Below are 17,773 nucleotides of genomic sequence, written 5' to 3'. Positions count from 1 at the left end.
ACATCACAGGGGAATATAGTATTAACCAAATGTGACCAAGTGCTCATAGCTGCCCCTTGCTTACATTCTGCTTTTGAACTAACCAAACTTTCATTTGTCATCTGTGCTTTCCATTACACCCTGAACTGGTCTTGTCTCCAATGCTACACACACACACACACACACACACGCACACAAAAGATAACCCCAATTTACAGACATCCCTGGGACTCCTCCCTTTCACTTCAGTGAAACTTTTTTCATGTTAGATACCACTGATCATTTTCCCTTGTTTGTCCAACTTTCACTGTTAAGATTGTTTATATTTGTTTTCTCCCCTTTTACCCTATAAAATTATTTTTGTTTGATTTTGTGAGATGGAACATTGCTGATTCCTGAAATGGGTGCATTTTCCTATTACGATTAGTCCTTTTTCCTCCCTGTCAACAATCCTTTTGAATACAATTCTTCACTTACTAAGCCCCGATTTGCTTGCCTTGTCAAGATTTTCAATAGAAATATATATATTTCTTATTTTAAAACATTAAATACATTATACCAATATTGTTATATACTAGATTTTTTTCTTGAATAAAGAATTTTTTTCTAAGAAACAGAACTTACTTTCCGAGGTCACAATATATTTCTGGTATTTCCTTTCTTTTTGGAAGTTCAGTAGTTAATTTCAGTAAACACCAGAACTCTTCACCCATTACAGGCTGAAAAATAATGCTGATGAAAAAAAATATGCAAAATCTTGTTAGTGGTTTTAATTTGTATAATAAACTTTGCAGAAAAAAATATCAAATTGGTAAAAATAGTTGCTTTCAAATACAACATTTGAAGGTCGGGGATTTAGATCAGTGGTTCTGGAGGCTGCCTCCCAAGCACAGGACCTGAGTTCGATCACTGGTACAAAAAACAAAACAAAACAAACAAAAATAAAACAGTATTTGATAACTACACTGTGACATATTCTACATTCATGGTAGATGTCATTTTAAATTTTTCACTTTTTGATGATAAAATCACTCAATTATTCAAGAAAAACATGGATATCTTTAATATTTATTTAATAAATGTGTTAAATAAGAGATCAAGAGTACATGTTAAATATGAATATTTTAAATGTCTTATGAAATGAGTACCAAAAAATAGTGCTGATTTTTAACCATCATTAGACTAAATTTAGTTTGTTGGGTTAAATGCATGTGCACTTTCATGTAAAGGCGAGTGTCATATGGCTCCGGAGAGCTTTCTGTGTTGGTGTTGAGTTCTGAGAACACAGAGACTATTGTAATTTCAGTGAATAACTGGGCTAGCATCTCAGCTCTGCTATCTTCTTTTAACTTATAAATTAATAAAATATACCACAACTCAATAGCTAAATCTTGGAAAGGTCCTATATATGTCCACCAATAGAAGAATGGAGAAGGAAAATATGATATTTATACACAATGAAGCATTATTTTTCAATAAATGCAATAACTGTATTGTAAACATGTACTAATAAGAATGAAAATAAAAACTAGAAAAGGTTCAAAGGGGAATGGGAAGTGAGAGGCATAGGGGAAGGTAAAGGAATAAATACGAGAAAAGAAAAAAACAGAAACAAAGTGTGAATAGGAAGGGATTGGAGGGGTTGAAGGGAAAGCAAGGGAATGGGAAACAATAAGAACCAAGACACATCATGTAAAGATATAAATTCCCAATGATGAATGCCATCGCATTGTATACATAAAATGCACCAATAAACTTAATGAAATAAAAAATTAAAAAATTATTACAGTAAATGAAATATTGGCTTTAATCCCCCTCAGAATGCTCTCTCTTGGTTTGAATACATTTATCCTATATTTCTGCCACTTTCTTAAGCAGTTCTGGAGTTCCTCTTTCTTGAGAGTCTTTTAATTGCACTGTCATGATTGCCTCATCCCAATCAATTAAAAATGTTTACCTTTTACGGTCATTTTGACTTTGGGGAGGAGCCAGAAGTCAAAGAGAGGCAGATCTGATTGAATAAGGTAGTTTAGGATACACCTTAGAGTATTTACATGCCTACCTTTCCCCTGGATGGCGCTCAGCATTCACCATTTATTTGGTTGCTCCTTGTAAAGACACTCACATAACTTGGATATCAACATTGAAACAAATAAATTTAATAAATTTTTTAGTTAACCATTACTATATGAGCTATGTTTTTATGTGTACATGTATATGAATGTATAATGCAAAGAAAGTTTTTCAAAATCATCATGCTATAAGTATACTTCATCATTAATATTTGTCCCAAAATTTGCACATGTGTAAATTTGTATGCATGTGTATGCTTTCAGTATGGAATAATATCTGTAATCAAGTTTTCTCTATAGCCTCTAAATTAATGATTTATATTTACTTGGGAAACAAAATGTAAGGAATAATTTTCATCAAGAAAATAAGAGTCTATTTCCCAGTTCTCTTGGAATCATTTTCATTTCTTCCAGTTTTTCCACTCAGAAATATTTATTTACTGAAAAGTGAAGTGAAACAGGAAGTCAAAAAAGAAATTTAGGAATAATTTGATATGCTACCAAATAATAATTTTGTACTGAAGCAAAAAAAAAAAGCTAGCCCTAAGTTAGTACATTTCATATCTATTATTGTATTAAAGCATGCAAAGCAATAATTTTAAAAGCATAATGTCAAACGATCAAAAACAAAGTACTCTACAATACCACACTGAAACCTTACCTTTCTTCTTTATAGCCTATAATTGCTGGAGAATACCATACAATGTAGTTAATAGTTTCCAGTGGATTCAGTGTAAGTTTTGGGAGTCCACTCAGGGCAGGAGTTGTTAATATCACATCTATGCAAATAATTTTGTCTTTTGGATTAGAGATAGGTATTTCAATGCAACTAGTCTCCTAGAATTATAAAACAAACACATAATTAACTTTCAGTGTATGCAAAGTCATTGTTCTGTGGAAGAAAATGTAACAAAAATTATTATAAAATGTCATTTTTTTATCCCTGAATATATTTTACTCAAATTTAATCTCTTTATAGGTCTTGCTTCATTAGTCTTAGTAAACAGTAACATTATTTTTAGCCACAAATACAATGCAGAGATCCAAGAAACTAAATAATAAGAATATTTTTCCTCCAGTATCATTACTATGAAGAACATTTTCAGTATTCCCTTCAGCAGTAATTTGATGATAGCATCAAGTCACAAAGTGTACTGATTTTGCTAGGCAACTTGACATATTTTATAAAACACTTATTAAGACTTAGCTTCCTAAGCTGTTTACAAAGGTCAAACAAATCAAACACTTAAAGGAAGGCATGTGTCAGGATAATAGGATACTATCAATTTGGGCCTAGAAAATTTTGCCTAAGGCTCAAGATAGAAAATTGAAATAAAAAAATTTTGCTTAAACATTTATTTTGGAATACCTTTCATATGTTTCAGAGAAGATCATAGTCCAATCAAGAAAATGCTACAGATTCTTCAGAGGAGCAAAAATTCTATAGTTTAAACCATTGATTTTTCAACCTGTTTTAATCACAGTCCAGAATAACTCAAGTGACCCTAGATTTCTGTTAATATATACATATAACAAAAATTTTATGGAACAATCCCTATTCTTACTATGTGTGATATTCTCTGACACATTGTTATTATCTTTATTCTGTTTCTTAAAGGTAGGGCTAGTTTTGAACCCCTCACATTTTCTTTCCTTTCCATTTCCTTCTCTTTTTCCATCCTTCCTTCCTTCCTTCCTTCCTTCCTTCCTTCCTTCCTTCCTTCCTTCCTTCCTTTCTTTCTCTTTTTGTTTCTTTTTTGGTACCAGGAACTGAAGTGAGGGACTCATGCCAGGCAGAAACTACACCACTGAGCTTTCACTCACATTTTGAGACTGGAGCATTAGTCAAATAGATCTTGGCCCACAGAGGAATACAATACTGTAATATCAAATGTTTTTAGGTTTTATCATTACATGTAAGCTTTCAACACAAAGGAAACATACTTGAAAGCTACTATTTTCCCTATGAAATGTACCCCATCCAACATGAACAATTCCTCACGTTACAAAGGAGTTACAACATTCTATGGTTGGTTAGATTTTTAAGAGTAGGTAATGGAGATGTCAGCTGTGAGGCACGTATATTGCAACTCCTCTTTGGCATCCTTACTATATCTCTGGCAAGTACCACTAACGGACCACCTTGCTGCTTTCCAGAAGGTCTAGACACATCCTCAAAATGCAGAACAGAGCAGCCTTCAGACAGCAATCTTTGATCGCTTGGAAATACTGGCACTATGATATCTTGAAAATCTCCAGAATCTAATTCTCTGGAGTCTTGAAAATAGCAATAGAACAAACAGAAACAAATGTTTCATAATAGTAAAAAGTTTCCTATTAATGTCCTATATTTTGAATATTTATAGAAAAAATTTCAAATGTAACCATATTATAAAATTAATTTTGAAATTTCCTTAAAGTTTGAATACTATTTTCTTCTAGACTTCAACAGTATGCTAAACATATACCAACTCCCTACAGTGAATATATTCATTTTGTACCACAGAATAAAACAACAAATCTCACAATACATCCTACAAATATCACTTCTAAAATATTATGTTACATAGACAATTTTTATTTGATATCTATTTGCCAAAATATTGTCCAAAATAACTTAGACAAAATTAATATTCTAATTATCAATATTTTAAGGCTATAAAATTCAATACTTTATAAGACCTTATATATTCAGCAAGGAGAAAAAAGTTTTGTTAGTCATCATTTTACGAGATGATCAAAATTTATAACTTTATTCTTGAAACATCTCTTTTGTTTGATCTATATAACTCTAGAAATGTATGATCATCTGGAACAAATAACAAAGATTAAAACAAAGTAAATTACTTTATCTTCTCTGAGGTATCCTACCATACCCCCAATTTCGTGAAAAACAACTTTTACTTGATGAGAAGCAGAGTCAGTTTTATTTATATGAGTATTTTATATAAAAGTTTGAAATATTTGGCTATTATATGCCTTACCAATGACATATTCCTCTATTTTGATCAGTAGGCTTTTAAGGTGAATTTACATTTAGAACAAAATGTACTATAAATCAGTTGAGTTTTGGAAACACAAAATAGAAATGATTGCACATGGGGAGTTCTAAAGCTGTCTTTAATCTTCATATGGTTTATTTTATGTTCAAAAATAGAAAGCCATGCTTTAAAAGGTATTCAGTATCATCCCAAGCTATTTTTGTTCATAAAATTATCATTGTCCAAACTTATGCCATTTTTTCATTTTATTGTAATATGCACTCTAGATTGACTAAACTTGGTGGCATACAATCTGAAGTTTCACTCAACTACTCTCCAAATCAGTGAAGGGTCTGGTTCTTCTCTACCTTCTTTTGGTATCTCAGGATGGTTCATGGTGTTAGAGATATTCACTTTGAAATATTTCTCCTAATCCAAATTTAATCAATACTTTGATTTCCTACCCCATTAAATGCTTTTTCTGGTCTCCTCTGATTGGCACCTCACTCTCACCTTTAAGACTATGTAGTAATTTCTCAGGCTACTTTTTGCAAAGAAGTATACATGACCTGTTCTTTTAAATCTCATTATGTCCCTGGATCTAACTTTCTCTGCTCTTGCAATAATTTTTCTAAAGTAGCGCCTTTAGGTTACAAGATACAGACAAGATGAAAGGTAAGAGGCTACAAGCCATTCCTTGTTTCTGGTTGATCTCCAGTTCACTTCCAAGGTTCCAGTTTTATTCCTCTATTTCCCATTACTTTTTGTTTATTCTTTCACCTGGTGTTTTTGCACATTAAAAGAATGTATCTTGAGCTAGCACCTTTCAAAATAGCCTGGACCAAGTGTCTTTCCATAATTCAAATTAACTTTGATCCATGAGGTCTTGTGATGGTGGAAGTGCTTTTTGCTTTCAATCTAGCCATTTTTATGTTTACTATGTGGTCCATTCCATTCATTGGAACTCACCAAAACATAGCACATATAAACTGTCAGTGTCTGCTTCACTGCCACTCTCTTGTGCTCTAATAATAACATATATTGGTTGGAAATGGATGATAGAGAAATAATTTCTCACTTCCCTTGATATAAAATAAATATCATCTCTACTAAAGGGTACACTAGATGGACTAAAGTTGGTAGAGTTCAATTTGATGAGATTCACCCACTATTTGTTTGCTTCTCATTCACAATATGAAGACTAGCAACTGTCCAACAAAATATTACAATTCCCAGATCCTCTTGCACTATGGTATAGCTGTGTTACTAGTTATCTCTAATATTGAATAAGTGAAAGTGAAGTATCACCTATATGCAAAGGCAACTGTGAAACTAGCAAGATGTCCTCTTGGTTTGCTCCTTCTCCAAGAATGCAGAACTTCTGAGTTCATAAACGATGAAGGAACCGTAAGATGGAAAAAACTTGGCTCCCTAAATCACAACATGAAAGATACAACCACCCACCAGGAGCATATGCACATAATTCTCTTGTTATATAAAATGATTCATACCATGGAAATGAAATTATCTATATTTCTCAGGTTTGTGGCTTTACTTGAAATTACAACACAACAAAAAATTTCTAGGAAATGTATCATTTCAATTATTTTGTCTGTTTTCTAACTCCATTGGAATGTTAGCTCCTTATCAATGGGGTTCTAAAATGTATTGTTCATCACTATTCCCCAGTATCTTGAACAGTGCAAGGGATATCAGAGACACTCAATAAATACTCATTAAAGTATAGAACTTGGAGTTTCTAAAATGGATTTTTTGTTTGTATATCAATATAATTATTAATATGTTTGATATTCGGGATAGTCACAATGTTTATCTAAATAATAAAGCATCCATGAGAAGCTGTAACTCAGCCTGAGTCTGACAATCTCAAGTTAACCTAGGCTGCCTTCTTGTTTCAAAACTATTGAATGACAGCAACATTTTCAGGTGAGAGAAAAACATTTGCATCATATTATTTTATCACTGCATTAATTTTGTCACTTGCTAATTCACATCATCTGCAGGAGGAAAAAATTAATTCACTGAGTGTTTGCACTGAAAACTTCATCACTTCTTGCTGGGTGCAAGTAAATAAAGATTAGGTTTTCACCCATAAAATTTAGGTGCGTCAGTGACAATTCAATATGCACTGCCAAGAAATATTTTTCACCATATCCTCTTTCATATGAGTTCATTACAAAAGGATTATTTATCAGGTATAAAACACACAATAATATTAACTTAAGTAATGTGTATTATAGAGGATATCTTCAATTTTAATTTTATTCGATTTTAAAACATCATCAAGTCAAAAAACCAACTGAACGAAAGGGCATTTTGAAAATATCATAGGATAAAAGCTAAATCTGTCTCAATAATTTTGTTAAATTGAAATGCCAGTTCTAGTAGTTCAGAACTCAGAGAATTCAGAGGCATCAGTAAGTCATAAATGTCACTTTCCGCTAGGCATGATGGTGAACACCTGTAATCCCAGTGCTCTGGAGAATGAAATAGGAGTGTTGCCATGAGTTTGAGGCCATCCTGGGCTACATAGTGAGTTCAAGGCCATCCTGAAATACATAAATAGATTCTGTCTCAAAAAAAAAAAAAAGAAATCTCACTGTCACTCCTGATTTTCTCCTCTGAAGATCACCATAGCCACCCCCAATTCACCATCAGAGCAGAAGCACAGAATTCAAATGTGCTGTAAAGGCTGACAGCCTACAGCCAGTTGAGAGAGATGCAGTTTGAGGATGCCTTAATAGGTACCTGCTAGTTTTTAAAAAGACAGTAAACACCAGAGGAGCTGATAGTTTATTCATTTGTATTTAGATGTACCATACGACTTTGAGAGAAAAACATGAAAAATGTGAAAAATAGAAATATATGTAATATTTAGTTTTAGTGGAAAATACTTAAAAGTGTCTTCCTGGTTAGCTCTCCCCTCTCATTGCAATGTGCACTCTAAATTAATGTATGAACCTATATGTAGTAATTTTTAATAGAGTCAGTGGGTATTATTTGCATTTTTTCTTTTTTTCACATGGCTGATACATGGATTTGCATCAAGGAATGGAATATCACATTCAGTCAATTCTTCAGCTGCATTAACAAAAGGAAAAGTCAGGAATAATTTGTAATGACAGGTTATGAAATATTATTACCTTTTACTTCGGTGTATTGATCTTTCAATGAAATAATGGTATTTCAGGTAATTATGGCGTTGATTATAAATAATTAAAGTACTCTTGAATTGAGGACTTGCATAAAAAGCCTTCATTATTCATTATGTAATACATGAGATTTCCCCCCAAACCACCAATTCAATAACTTCTACATTTTCTTACATTAGTCACTATAGCATTCTAAGACGTTTCTATCTGGCATCTCTAAATATTTCCTTTAGCAAACCAGTTCTGAAAGCTTCTGAAGCACTCCAGTTGGAGTCACAGCAATGACCAGCCCTCAGTACCAATTTTTTATATTAGTCACTTATCTGTCACTGGGATAAAGTACCCAATACCCAACCCTTAAGGAAGATAAGCTTATTTGGCTTACAGTTTCAGTGGGTTCAGTGCATGACTGGCTGGCTCCAAGGCAGAAATACATATAGTGGATGGACATGGTGAAGGGCAGCTGCTCATACCATGGTAGCCAGGAAACAGGGAGAAAAGGGCAGAACCACTGACCAGCATACAAGCCCTCCTGATCATGCTCCCTGTGATCTGTGTCTTCCACCCATGCCCCACTGCCAAACACATGACATTTTGGGGGAACATTCTATATCTAAACCAAAACACTTTGCCCCTGGCCCCCTAAGGCTCATGTCCATCTTATAAAAATACCTTTACTCTATCTCAAAGTGTTTTCAAAGTCTTAACATTTCCAGAATTTTAGAGAATTTAAATAAGTCCAAGTCTAAAGTCTCCCCTGGGACTGAAAGCAAACTCAAGGCTCAAGCTGTTTACCCTGGAAAAAATTTAAAAAAAGAAAGTGAAACACTTCCAATATATAATGGCACAGAGCAAACATTTCCATTCCAAAACATATGAATAAAGGTACAGAAAGTAACATGACAATAGTGAAACAAAAATCAACCAAGGCAAACATTAAATTCTATAGCGCCATTCCCAGTACCTGGACCATGTCATGGGTGAGATGTGAATAGCAAAAAGGCTTAGGCAGTCCTGCCTCTAACACCTTGCTTGCTGCAGCACACATGACCTTTTTCTTTGGCTGCCTCCACATGTTGCTAGTTGTTTTCTTCAGCAGATCTTTCACATTTCTGGAATCTCTAACTTTCTGGAATCTCTATTACACTTTTGGCTTCACTATCATGGCTTCAGATACCACCCTCTCAGGGCCACACTGTGTGGCTTTCAAGGCCTTCTTTTGAAATCTGAGCAGAAGCCTCCATGACCCTATGGACCTTGTATTCTGTATGCCTGAAAAACTAGCATCATGTGGATGACAATAATGTCTGCCATCAGCTCAAGCAGTAGACTAACTCCCTTACATTATAACTGCAATCACCTCTGAGTGCCTGGATGAATGAACTCAGGAAAAAATTTTTCAGGGTGACCCCGAATGATCAAGGCACCCTTGGGTTCTCTTCTTATAGCTGTCCTACAAAGAACCTTTGACCCTATGAAGCACGAGGTCTGGCCACTTCCTAAGATGTCTTCAAGGCATTTTTCTGATCATCCTGATATAAAGAACCTGGCTTATTTTTATTTTTTGTACCGGGGATTGAACTCAGGACCTTGTGCGTTCCAGGCAGGTGCTACGCCACTGAGCTAAATCTCTGGCCTGAACTTGACTTATTTTTAATGCTAAAATTTTCAGTAACTGTTCTCATTGTTCTCATCTGTACAGATGCTTCATTTATGGTGAAGGTGTACAACTTATGCAACTCCGGTCTCTGTTTTTTCTCCTAATTCTCATTTTATATCTGCATGAAAATGGCTGCCAGTAACCATGCCACAACCTTAATATTAGCTGCTTTGAGATTTCCTCCACCAGCTTAGTCTGCCACCTTTAAATTCAACCTCACAGTTTTTGGATATTGACAAAATGTAGACAAATATTTCACCAGAATGGAACACGCATGACATCTAGTATAATTTCTAAGAGTCCTCATTTCATCTACAAACCTCATGAGCTTGGTATTTATTGTTCATATTCCTATCAACATTATAACCTTCTGACCTTCCACCAGCATCACCTATAAACCTGCTCATAGCTTTATAAGGCTTCCCTAGCTGGTCTCTCTAAAACCTTTCCACACTCCTCCTGCAAATCAGTTCTAAAGGCTTTGAACTACATGTTTAAGTAGAGGCATAACAATGATCCCACTCTTGGTATTGATTTTTTTGTGTTTTGCTTACAGTTTCAGTGGGTTTAGTCCATGGTTGGCTCACGCTTTGACATCAACGAATCAAAATATTCAACACCCCAAATTTAAAAGAAGAGAGGATTATTTGGCTCACAGTTACAGTATGTTCAGTCTATGGTTGGCAGTATCCAAGGGAGAAACAGCACAAGGGAAGGACATGGCAGAGAAAGAGTACTCACCCCATGGCATCCAGAAAGTCAAGTCAATGGAGGAGTTGGCAATAACACACTTTTCCAGGTCAAGACCCCTCAGTGACCTGCCTCTTCTGACTAGGCCCCATCTCCAACCACAAGGCTTGTGAAGGTCATTTTTCATTGAAACCATAATTGTAGCAAAATAAACTTTTCTGTTATTTTGACCCAGGCCACCAGCAATCTCCCCCTCTTTTTATACCTAATGCTTAGTTCTAAAGTTTTGTAAATCTACTCCATGCTAAATAGAAAGAAAATTAACGTCTTATTTGATATCAAACAAGATTTTGCTTTTATATTTTGAATTGTATTTTATATTTATCCTAATGTTGTGAAGTATATGAAAGTTTTGGAAGGATACTTGTCTAGCCAATTTCTATCATCAATAAAAAAGGAATTATATTTTTCTCAGATGGGAGAAATGAATAAGAGAATACACTTTAATCAAGATTTGAACTTCTTTCTGAAGACATATTCCATCTCAGCTATTTCAAGAACTTTTTTAGTGGTGTCTAGATATCTTTGGGGATGTTCCCCTGATCCTGTTTAGGACCATGAAAAATTTTGATGGGAATAAATTTTTGATATTCAATGCCTACCTAATAAAACCTTAATACTGCTGATATGAAGACATGATAAGGATTTTTGAAAAATAGAAGGGGTGGCAAGAGATGGAGAGAGAGTGAGGGAAAAGCAAGGGTAAGTAAAAAGAAAATGAGTTATGTACATAGATCAACTCCCCATGATGAATGTAATTGCTGTGTACATGTACTAATAAAAAAGATGTGATAAGGGGTAAGTGGCTTCCATCAGTGATCATGTACTGTGCCTCTACTTCCCAATTGACTTCACTGTAATGTCAGTGAGAATGAAAGAGAACATTCTAGCTTGACCGAGGTGGAACTGAACCTGAATGAATTTACTGTGGAGTAGAGACAAAAGTGCATTTTGAATCTCTCTGTGGCTTAGGAAGAATAAGCATCTGAATCCCCATTGTCTTTTCATATTAAATCACATTGGACAACAGTGCATCTAATAAGAACAATAATATCAGTAATTATGATCAAGGGGTTTCAAAACTATTTATTATGATTACGTAGTCAGTAAATACAAGCCAACATTCTTGATATAACTTTAAGTGAAAATCTCTTGAAGAGCTTTGCTTGCTGTAACACTGTTCAAAGTCATTGCAGGCCTAAATGTTACTGCATACAAGCTAACACAGGAGTCAGATTTCAAAGCACAGCACTTAGCACAGACAATTTCTGTACAAAAATAAAAAGCAGAGGCTAGATAGGAAGGGAAAAAAGGAATGATCGAGGAAGCAATCGAGATAAGAGACAGAGGGACAGAGAGAGAGAGAATAGAAAGAATCTTTCCTCCTGTCAGGGCTTAATTTGGAGAGTAGAGACTACTTTGTTCTTGTTTTATAAATTGCAATATAGTGCAAACAGTTTCATTTTGGATGATAGCTTTGATTCCACTGTCATTTTAAGTAAAAGTGCATTATCCCTGCTAATTTTTAAATTTGGAGACATAAGGCAAAATCACTTCAGAATTTACTGTGAAGTAATAATTAAGAAATACTTTTGCCATTTACCTAGGTATTGAAGCCAAATATTAGCTTTATAAGTTTAATAAGATTATTTTATATTATATGTCATTATATATTAATATAATAAATTATTATATTATATACTTTTGGAGGCAACACATGTTTTACTATTGATAAATAAGACTATAAATAGATCAACATAAGTGAGCTATTATCAAAATTCTAATCTTTATATAATTTGGTATATGTATGCTTAATCATTAAAAGATAATACTCTATAGGAATATCTAGATTTTTTTATTGAACTCAAATTAGGTCACATCTGAATAGTACAGAAAATTGATGCTAAGAATGAGGTTATAGGGCTTCCACCTAAATTTCAGAGAAATTCTTCGGAGGTCAGGCTATGTACTCCTGAGAGGGTGATCCTTGAAGCTGTGAGAATGAAATCAAAGCCACAGTGAAAACCCCAAGAAGCTGGATATGACAACATTGTGAAAGGTCTGCTGAGGAAAGCCACAGGCAACAGAGTCAGCCCAAGAGAAAAGCCAGGTGAGCTGCAACACACATAGTGGCAGGGTTGCCCAAGCTCTACAGATCTTCCATCTTACCACCATACGTCCTGTTTCCTTGACTTGGAGCTGTGAGATTTTATGTTTGCTCTGCTGAGTTTTAGTCTTGCTTTGGTCTAAATATTTTTTATCTTTTCTTTAGGAATGAACGTGTTTACCCTATGTTGTTGTATGTTAAGAGTATTTAACTTACTTTTTGATTTTTACAGAGACTCAGAGTAAAGAGTTTGCCTTGAGTTACAGAAGAGACTTTAGACTCAGACTTTTAAACAATGCTAAAACTGTTAAGACTTTGGTTACTCTGAGAGATGAACTGAGCCCATTTTACACAATGAGATGGACATGAGTCTTTGGGGGATTAGGAGTGAAATGTTATGATTTAAATCTAAAATACCTCTCAAAAGTCTTATATGTTCAGAGAGGGGACATTTGGAAGATGACTAAATCACACAGGTGCTAAAGTTATCAGTGGATTAATCCATTGATGCATTCACAGCTAAATGTGCTGGTAGGAGGCAGAGCCTGGTTAAAGAGGGAGATAACCAAGGACAATACCAGAAAGAGCATATTCTTTTTCCTAGCTCCTCCTTTTACTCTGTACTTCCTGACCACCATGAGATAAGCAGCTTTTATCTACCATGCCCTTCCACAATGACATTTTTGCCTTGAAGACAGCCAATCATGAACTAGAACTCTTAAAACTGTTACCCAAAATAAAACTACCCTCCTTTAGTCGAATTGTTAGGTGTTTCTCCACAACAGGAATGTGATTAATATAGTATCACTATGCTTACAACATTAATTAAACTAACACTAAACATCTCTATTTTTTTGTATTTAACTCAAATAAGGCAACAGATATTTTTTAAGATTAAAAAACTCCTATTTGAGAATTTTTCATAACTTCTCAGGACAAATTAAATCACAATGTTGATTCTGCTACCTCAGCATTTCATGAAAAAAATTGTCAACATCATGCACAACATTCAAGATGTATTTTTTCCAAAGAAAAATTAAAAATGTAAAAAGTATGAAGGAAATGGGAAAACATTTAAAATTTTTATCACAAAATACAGATGGTCAGTAATTTAAAATATTTTGACTTTATAATGATGAGAAAGTCATACATATTTAGTATAAACCATAGGTAGAACTTTAAATTTTAATATTTTCCTGGGCTAGCAATATTTGGTAGGACGATCTCTAGTGGTGCTAGACAGCAGCAGTGAACTGCAACCCTCTCCCAGTCAGCCATGTGACCTTATGTTCAAAATTAATATTCTACAATGTACTGTGTTGTTAAGTTCTAATATTTCATACATAATATATTTCAATGTATTTTTGCTTTGAGGTATTTTCCACTTATAGGTATATGAGAATATAACTTCATTTTAAATAAAGAACAATTTGTAGATTTTTGAGTTCATGGAAGCTAAAACTTAGAAAACTTGTTTAAAATGGTTGGAAATAATGATCTTTACATTAGGTGGATTAAAAGTATTTTTAACCGTGCTTATGTCTGACAAACTTTTTGTCTCATCACTGCCAATATAGTAAATTTAAGTGAAGGTAAAAGATAGAATAAAAAACTCAAGTGCAGAAAATGGTTATGCAAAAGTTACTTACATGCAATTTAGAACTTGTTTGAAACTTAACTCAGATGAAGCTTTGTTCATGCCCTTAAGATTTATTTTCAGAATATATTTATTGGAGTTATTAAATGTCAAAGGAAACATAGTGACTCATTACCATCTCTCACTGCTAAAATATACGACATGCAGGAGATTTTTGCAGTTAAGTAAAATGAAACAAAAATACTACATATTAAAATTTCTAAAGATATTCTACATAATTTACACCAATAAAAACTCAACTGCTGAGTAATTCACCTTTTCATCACTGTGACCAAGTATGTGAGAAAAACTTAGAAAAGGAAATATTTATTTTGCCTCATTATTAGAGATTTCAGAGCACCCTGAGCTGGCTCCACTGCTCCAGATCTGTGGCAAGAAAAAATATCATGGCAGATGGATGTGGAAGAGGAAATCTGCTTGCCTCTTGGAGGCTAAGGAGCAGAGTGATAGAGCCTGAGAGGAAGTGGCTGAGAAGCAGATATAGTCCACAAGAAGAAAAACCTGTAACAGCCCCTACAACCACCTCCTTCCATCACCTACAAATGGTATTATCAAATTACATTAGACATCTGAAGCTAATGATGTAATTGCTTCCTAATACCCCATCAGCAACCAAACCTTCAACACAATGAACATTTCTGAGGCTAATTAGAAAATATTATAAGGCAGTTAATCAAGGTGGGCTCTTCAGCACAGAAGACATTTGTGGCCTGAGGCTCATTCATTGAAGGCCAGGTTTCAAGAAAAAGAGGAACAACTACACACAAATACTTCCCCTAGGGATAAACAACAGTGATTGATATTCTAAATAAGTATGCATCACCTTTAGTGGGGATGAAAACTTTTCTAGGCCATTCCTTCAGGGAAATCCTTTTCCTTCCAGGTAAACTTGCTGAGTGAATAGCTTCCCTATTTGGTTCCCATTTAATCAATATTACCTAAGTGACTATACTTATTATAATCTTATTGGATGATCATAGTTTTGTTTCCCTTCATGATTTCCTATTGGATCAATATTACCTAGGTGAATATACTTGTAATCTTATTAGTTTACCGTAGTTTTGACCTCATTTCCTGGCTTTGCTCAATAAAACACATTTTAGAAGTGAAGTGAGTGGGCAACCCACTTTCTGGCCCCTCTTCTATCTCTCTTAGACAGAAGATATCTTTCATCCAATAAATTATTCCTACTCAAAACCTCTATTGTTCCTATAATTCTTTCTTCAATTTTAGACAACATGAACTCAGCGTGTCCAGACATTTAGCATGTTGGGAGTTATATATAATATTTCTCTTACATTAAGTGGAAGTCCTATATCAAATGCCCTATACTAATGCATTATATCCCAAATATAATAATTACTAATAACCATTACTATTTTCTGAGAATATAAACTGTTTTCTGGAACCTGCAAAAAAAAAGGTAAATAAGTGCCTTGAGAATGTAAATATTTATGGTGTGAACTCTATTTTATAAAAATTATGGTCACTTATTTTTGTTTGAGGAAACTGGAAATTGTGTCAAATGTAATAAAATCTGAGATGCAAATGGAAATCAGAAGTGGCATAATATGTTTAATGTTCCACTGCCATATCTGAAGATCTAAGATTTTAGTAAATTGTTTCTCAAAATATTTGGCAAAACAGCAAATTCAATTTAAACATATTGTAAAATAATATATAGATGAGACAAAAACATTAGTGTATTTCTGAAAGTACAAAGAAAACAACTTCCTCAATTGACAAAGGTTTCATTTGATAATTTTGGGATAATGTAAAAAAGCTACATCATCTCTGACAGGTCCCTCAAGTCAGATCCCTGCACAAGCAGACCCACTACCCATATCCATAGGAGCACAGCAATAATAGAAAGCCAGCAGCCACCCCACTTAGCTACACTTGCAAGAAAGCTGATTATACAAAAACCACAAGAGACTTACTGCACTTACCTCTGCTCTACTGCTTCTAACATTGCCATGTTTATCAGTCAGACCCAGGCCCATCACCCATGGGACTCTAAAATTTTCCACCCTCTCGACCAATGCCCCCTCCCCTACATAACCTCCCCACCATCAACCATGTGTACCATTCTCTTAGTGCCAATGGCTTTTCTGCCCTTGGCTATTCTGGACCCAGGCAGCAATAAAATAAATTCTTCACGGGTTTCTTGAACTTTGTTAGCCTCTGTGGTATCAATCGTGCCTCAGTCTGATTTTACAATCTTTATCCAATAAATCTTTGTGTCAGAAAGTTAAAGAGGGAATGAGTTTTTACTGAGGTATAGGAAGTTAATGACTGAACAATAACATCCTTATCACTAGTGTCTTTCATGGATGGAATTAATGGGGAAAAAACCTTCCTTCTCCACCAATATCAGTTGAATGTGGACATTTAATTAAAACTGCAAACCCACCTATAGTAACAAAGGGAACAATCTAGCAGCAAATTATTTATAAAAGGAATTTATTCATGAAAGGATATTATAAGCTTTTATTTAAAAAATGAAAACATTGGAAATGACTCATTAAAACAGACACGTGGCTTTTTTTCACTTTCTTGATAAAACATTTTACATAACCAGATAAAGTATCCTGATATGTTTCTTAACCTGCATGTTGACAGTCATCACTCAGTGTCGAGCGTTGGAGAAATCTCAATCAGTATTAGTATTTTCTCAAAGGGATAACAACTGTTGCAGGAAAAAGACACTTTGTGGCCCAGCTGCATGGGGAGCTTACAGCTCCCTCAACCTCCAGTGCCCTGGCCTTCATCTGAGCATAGCTGTGAGGAATGCAGAGCCATGCGGTACCTCTGTAGCATCTCTACCTGGCCATGCTCTCGGGCATCCTGGTTGTGCCAGTAACTGGATCCACACTGCAGAATCACAGGTGTTCATAAAGGCCATTTTACTAAGTGCCAGAAGATAGAACAGAAGTGAATAACTGCAATAAAGGCACATCAGAACTCTGTAGTCAGTAAGTTTGAGGGATCATCACCTTCCATCAGAACTTGGACTCTCTTCAGAGGAAGTGCAGAGGGAACCTGTAGTAGATCCTTGCAGAGTTCAACCCTACAGGTCAGGAAGCTCAACTTGGGCCTTGCAGCCAGAATTCAGCCTGCATCTCAGAAATCTGTTGTTGGCTAGCTAAGACTAATTAACTTACTTCTGCACATAGCTGCCGACATTGTCTATTGTGACAGGAGAGATATACCTTGAAAGAGGCTCTTCAAAATATTATTTCTTTCTTTTTCTCATATTTTTAAGTATTAATTTTTAGTTTTAAAATTTTATTTTTTCCCTTCTGCAGATTCTTCCTTTTTTCTTTCTTAATTGTCCTGCATAGTCTCTTGCTTCCCCATGTTAATCTTCATCTCTCTTTTTGTTCCTGTTCCT

At 34.6% G+C, this 17,773-nt stretch overlaps 1 protein-coding gene across 1 annotated transcript in view; it reads right to left on the bottom strand.

Moving 5' to 3' along the window:
* Cfap47 (cilia and flagella associated protein 47) overlaps positions 1 to 17,773 on the bottom strand; it is a 423,126-nt gene that overhangs the window by 135,325 nt on the left and 270,028 nt on the right. Inside the window, exons 52-53 of the mRNA XM_033760546.1 lie at positions 2,713 to 2,888; positions 604 to 711 (exon numbers count right to left, since the gene is read on the bottom strand). Of these exons, the coding sequence (XP_033616437.1) occupies positions 604 to 711; positions 2,713 to 2,888 (284 nt within the window). The remainder of the gene's footprint in view (positions 1 to 603; positions 712 to 2,712; positions 2,889 to 17,773) is intronic.

This window comes from Fukomys damarensis, unplaced genomic scaffold, assembly GCF_012274545.1.
Source record: "Fukomys damarensis isolate Sample0158 unplaced genomic scaffold, DMR_v1.0_HiC HiC_scaffold_39, whole genome shotgun sequence".
NCBI classification, from domain to species: domain Eukaryota; kingdom Metazoa; phylum Chordata; class Mammalia; order Rodentia; family Bathyergidae; genus Fukomys; species Fukomys damarensis.
This window is presented reverse-complemented; position numbering and strand designations above follow the sequence as displayed.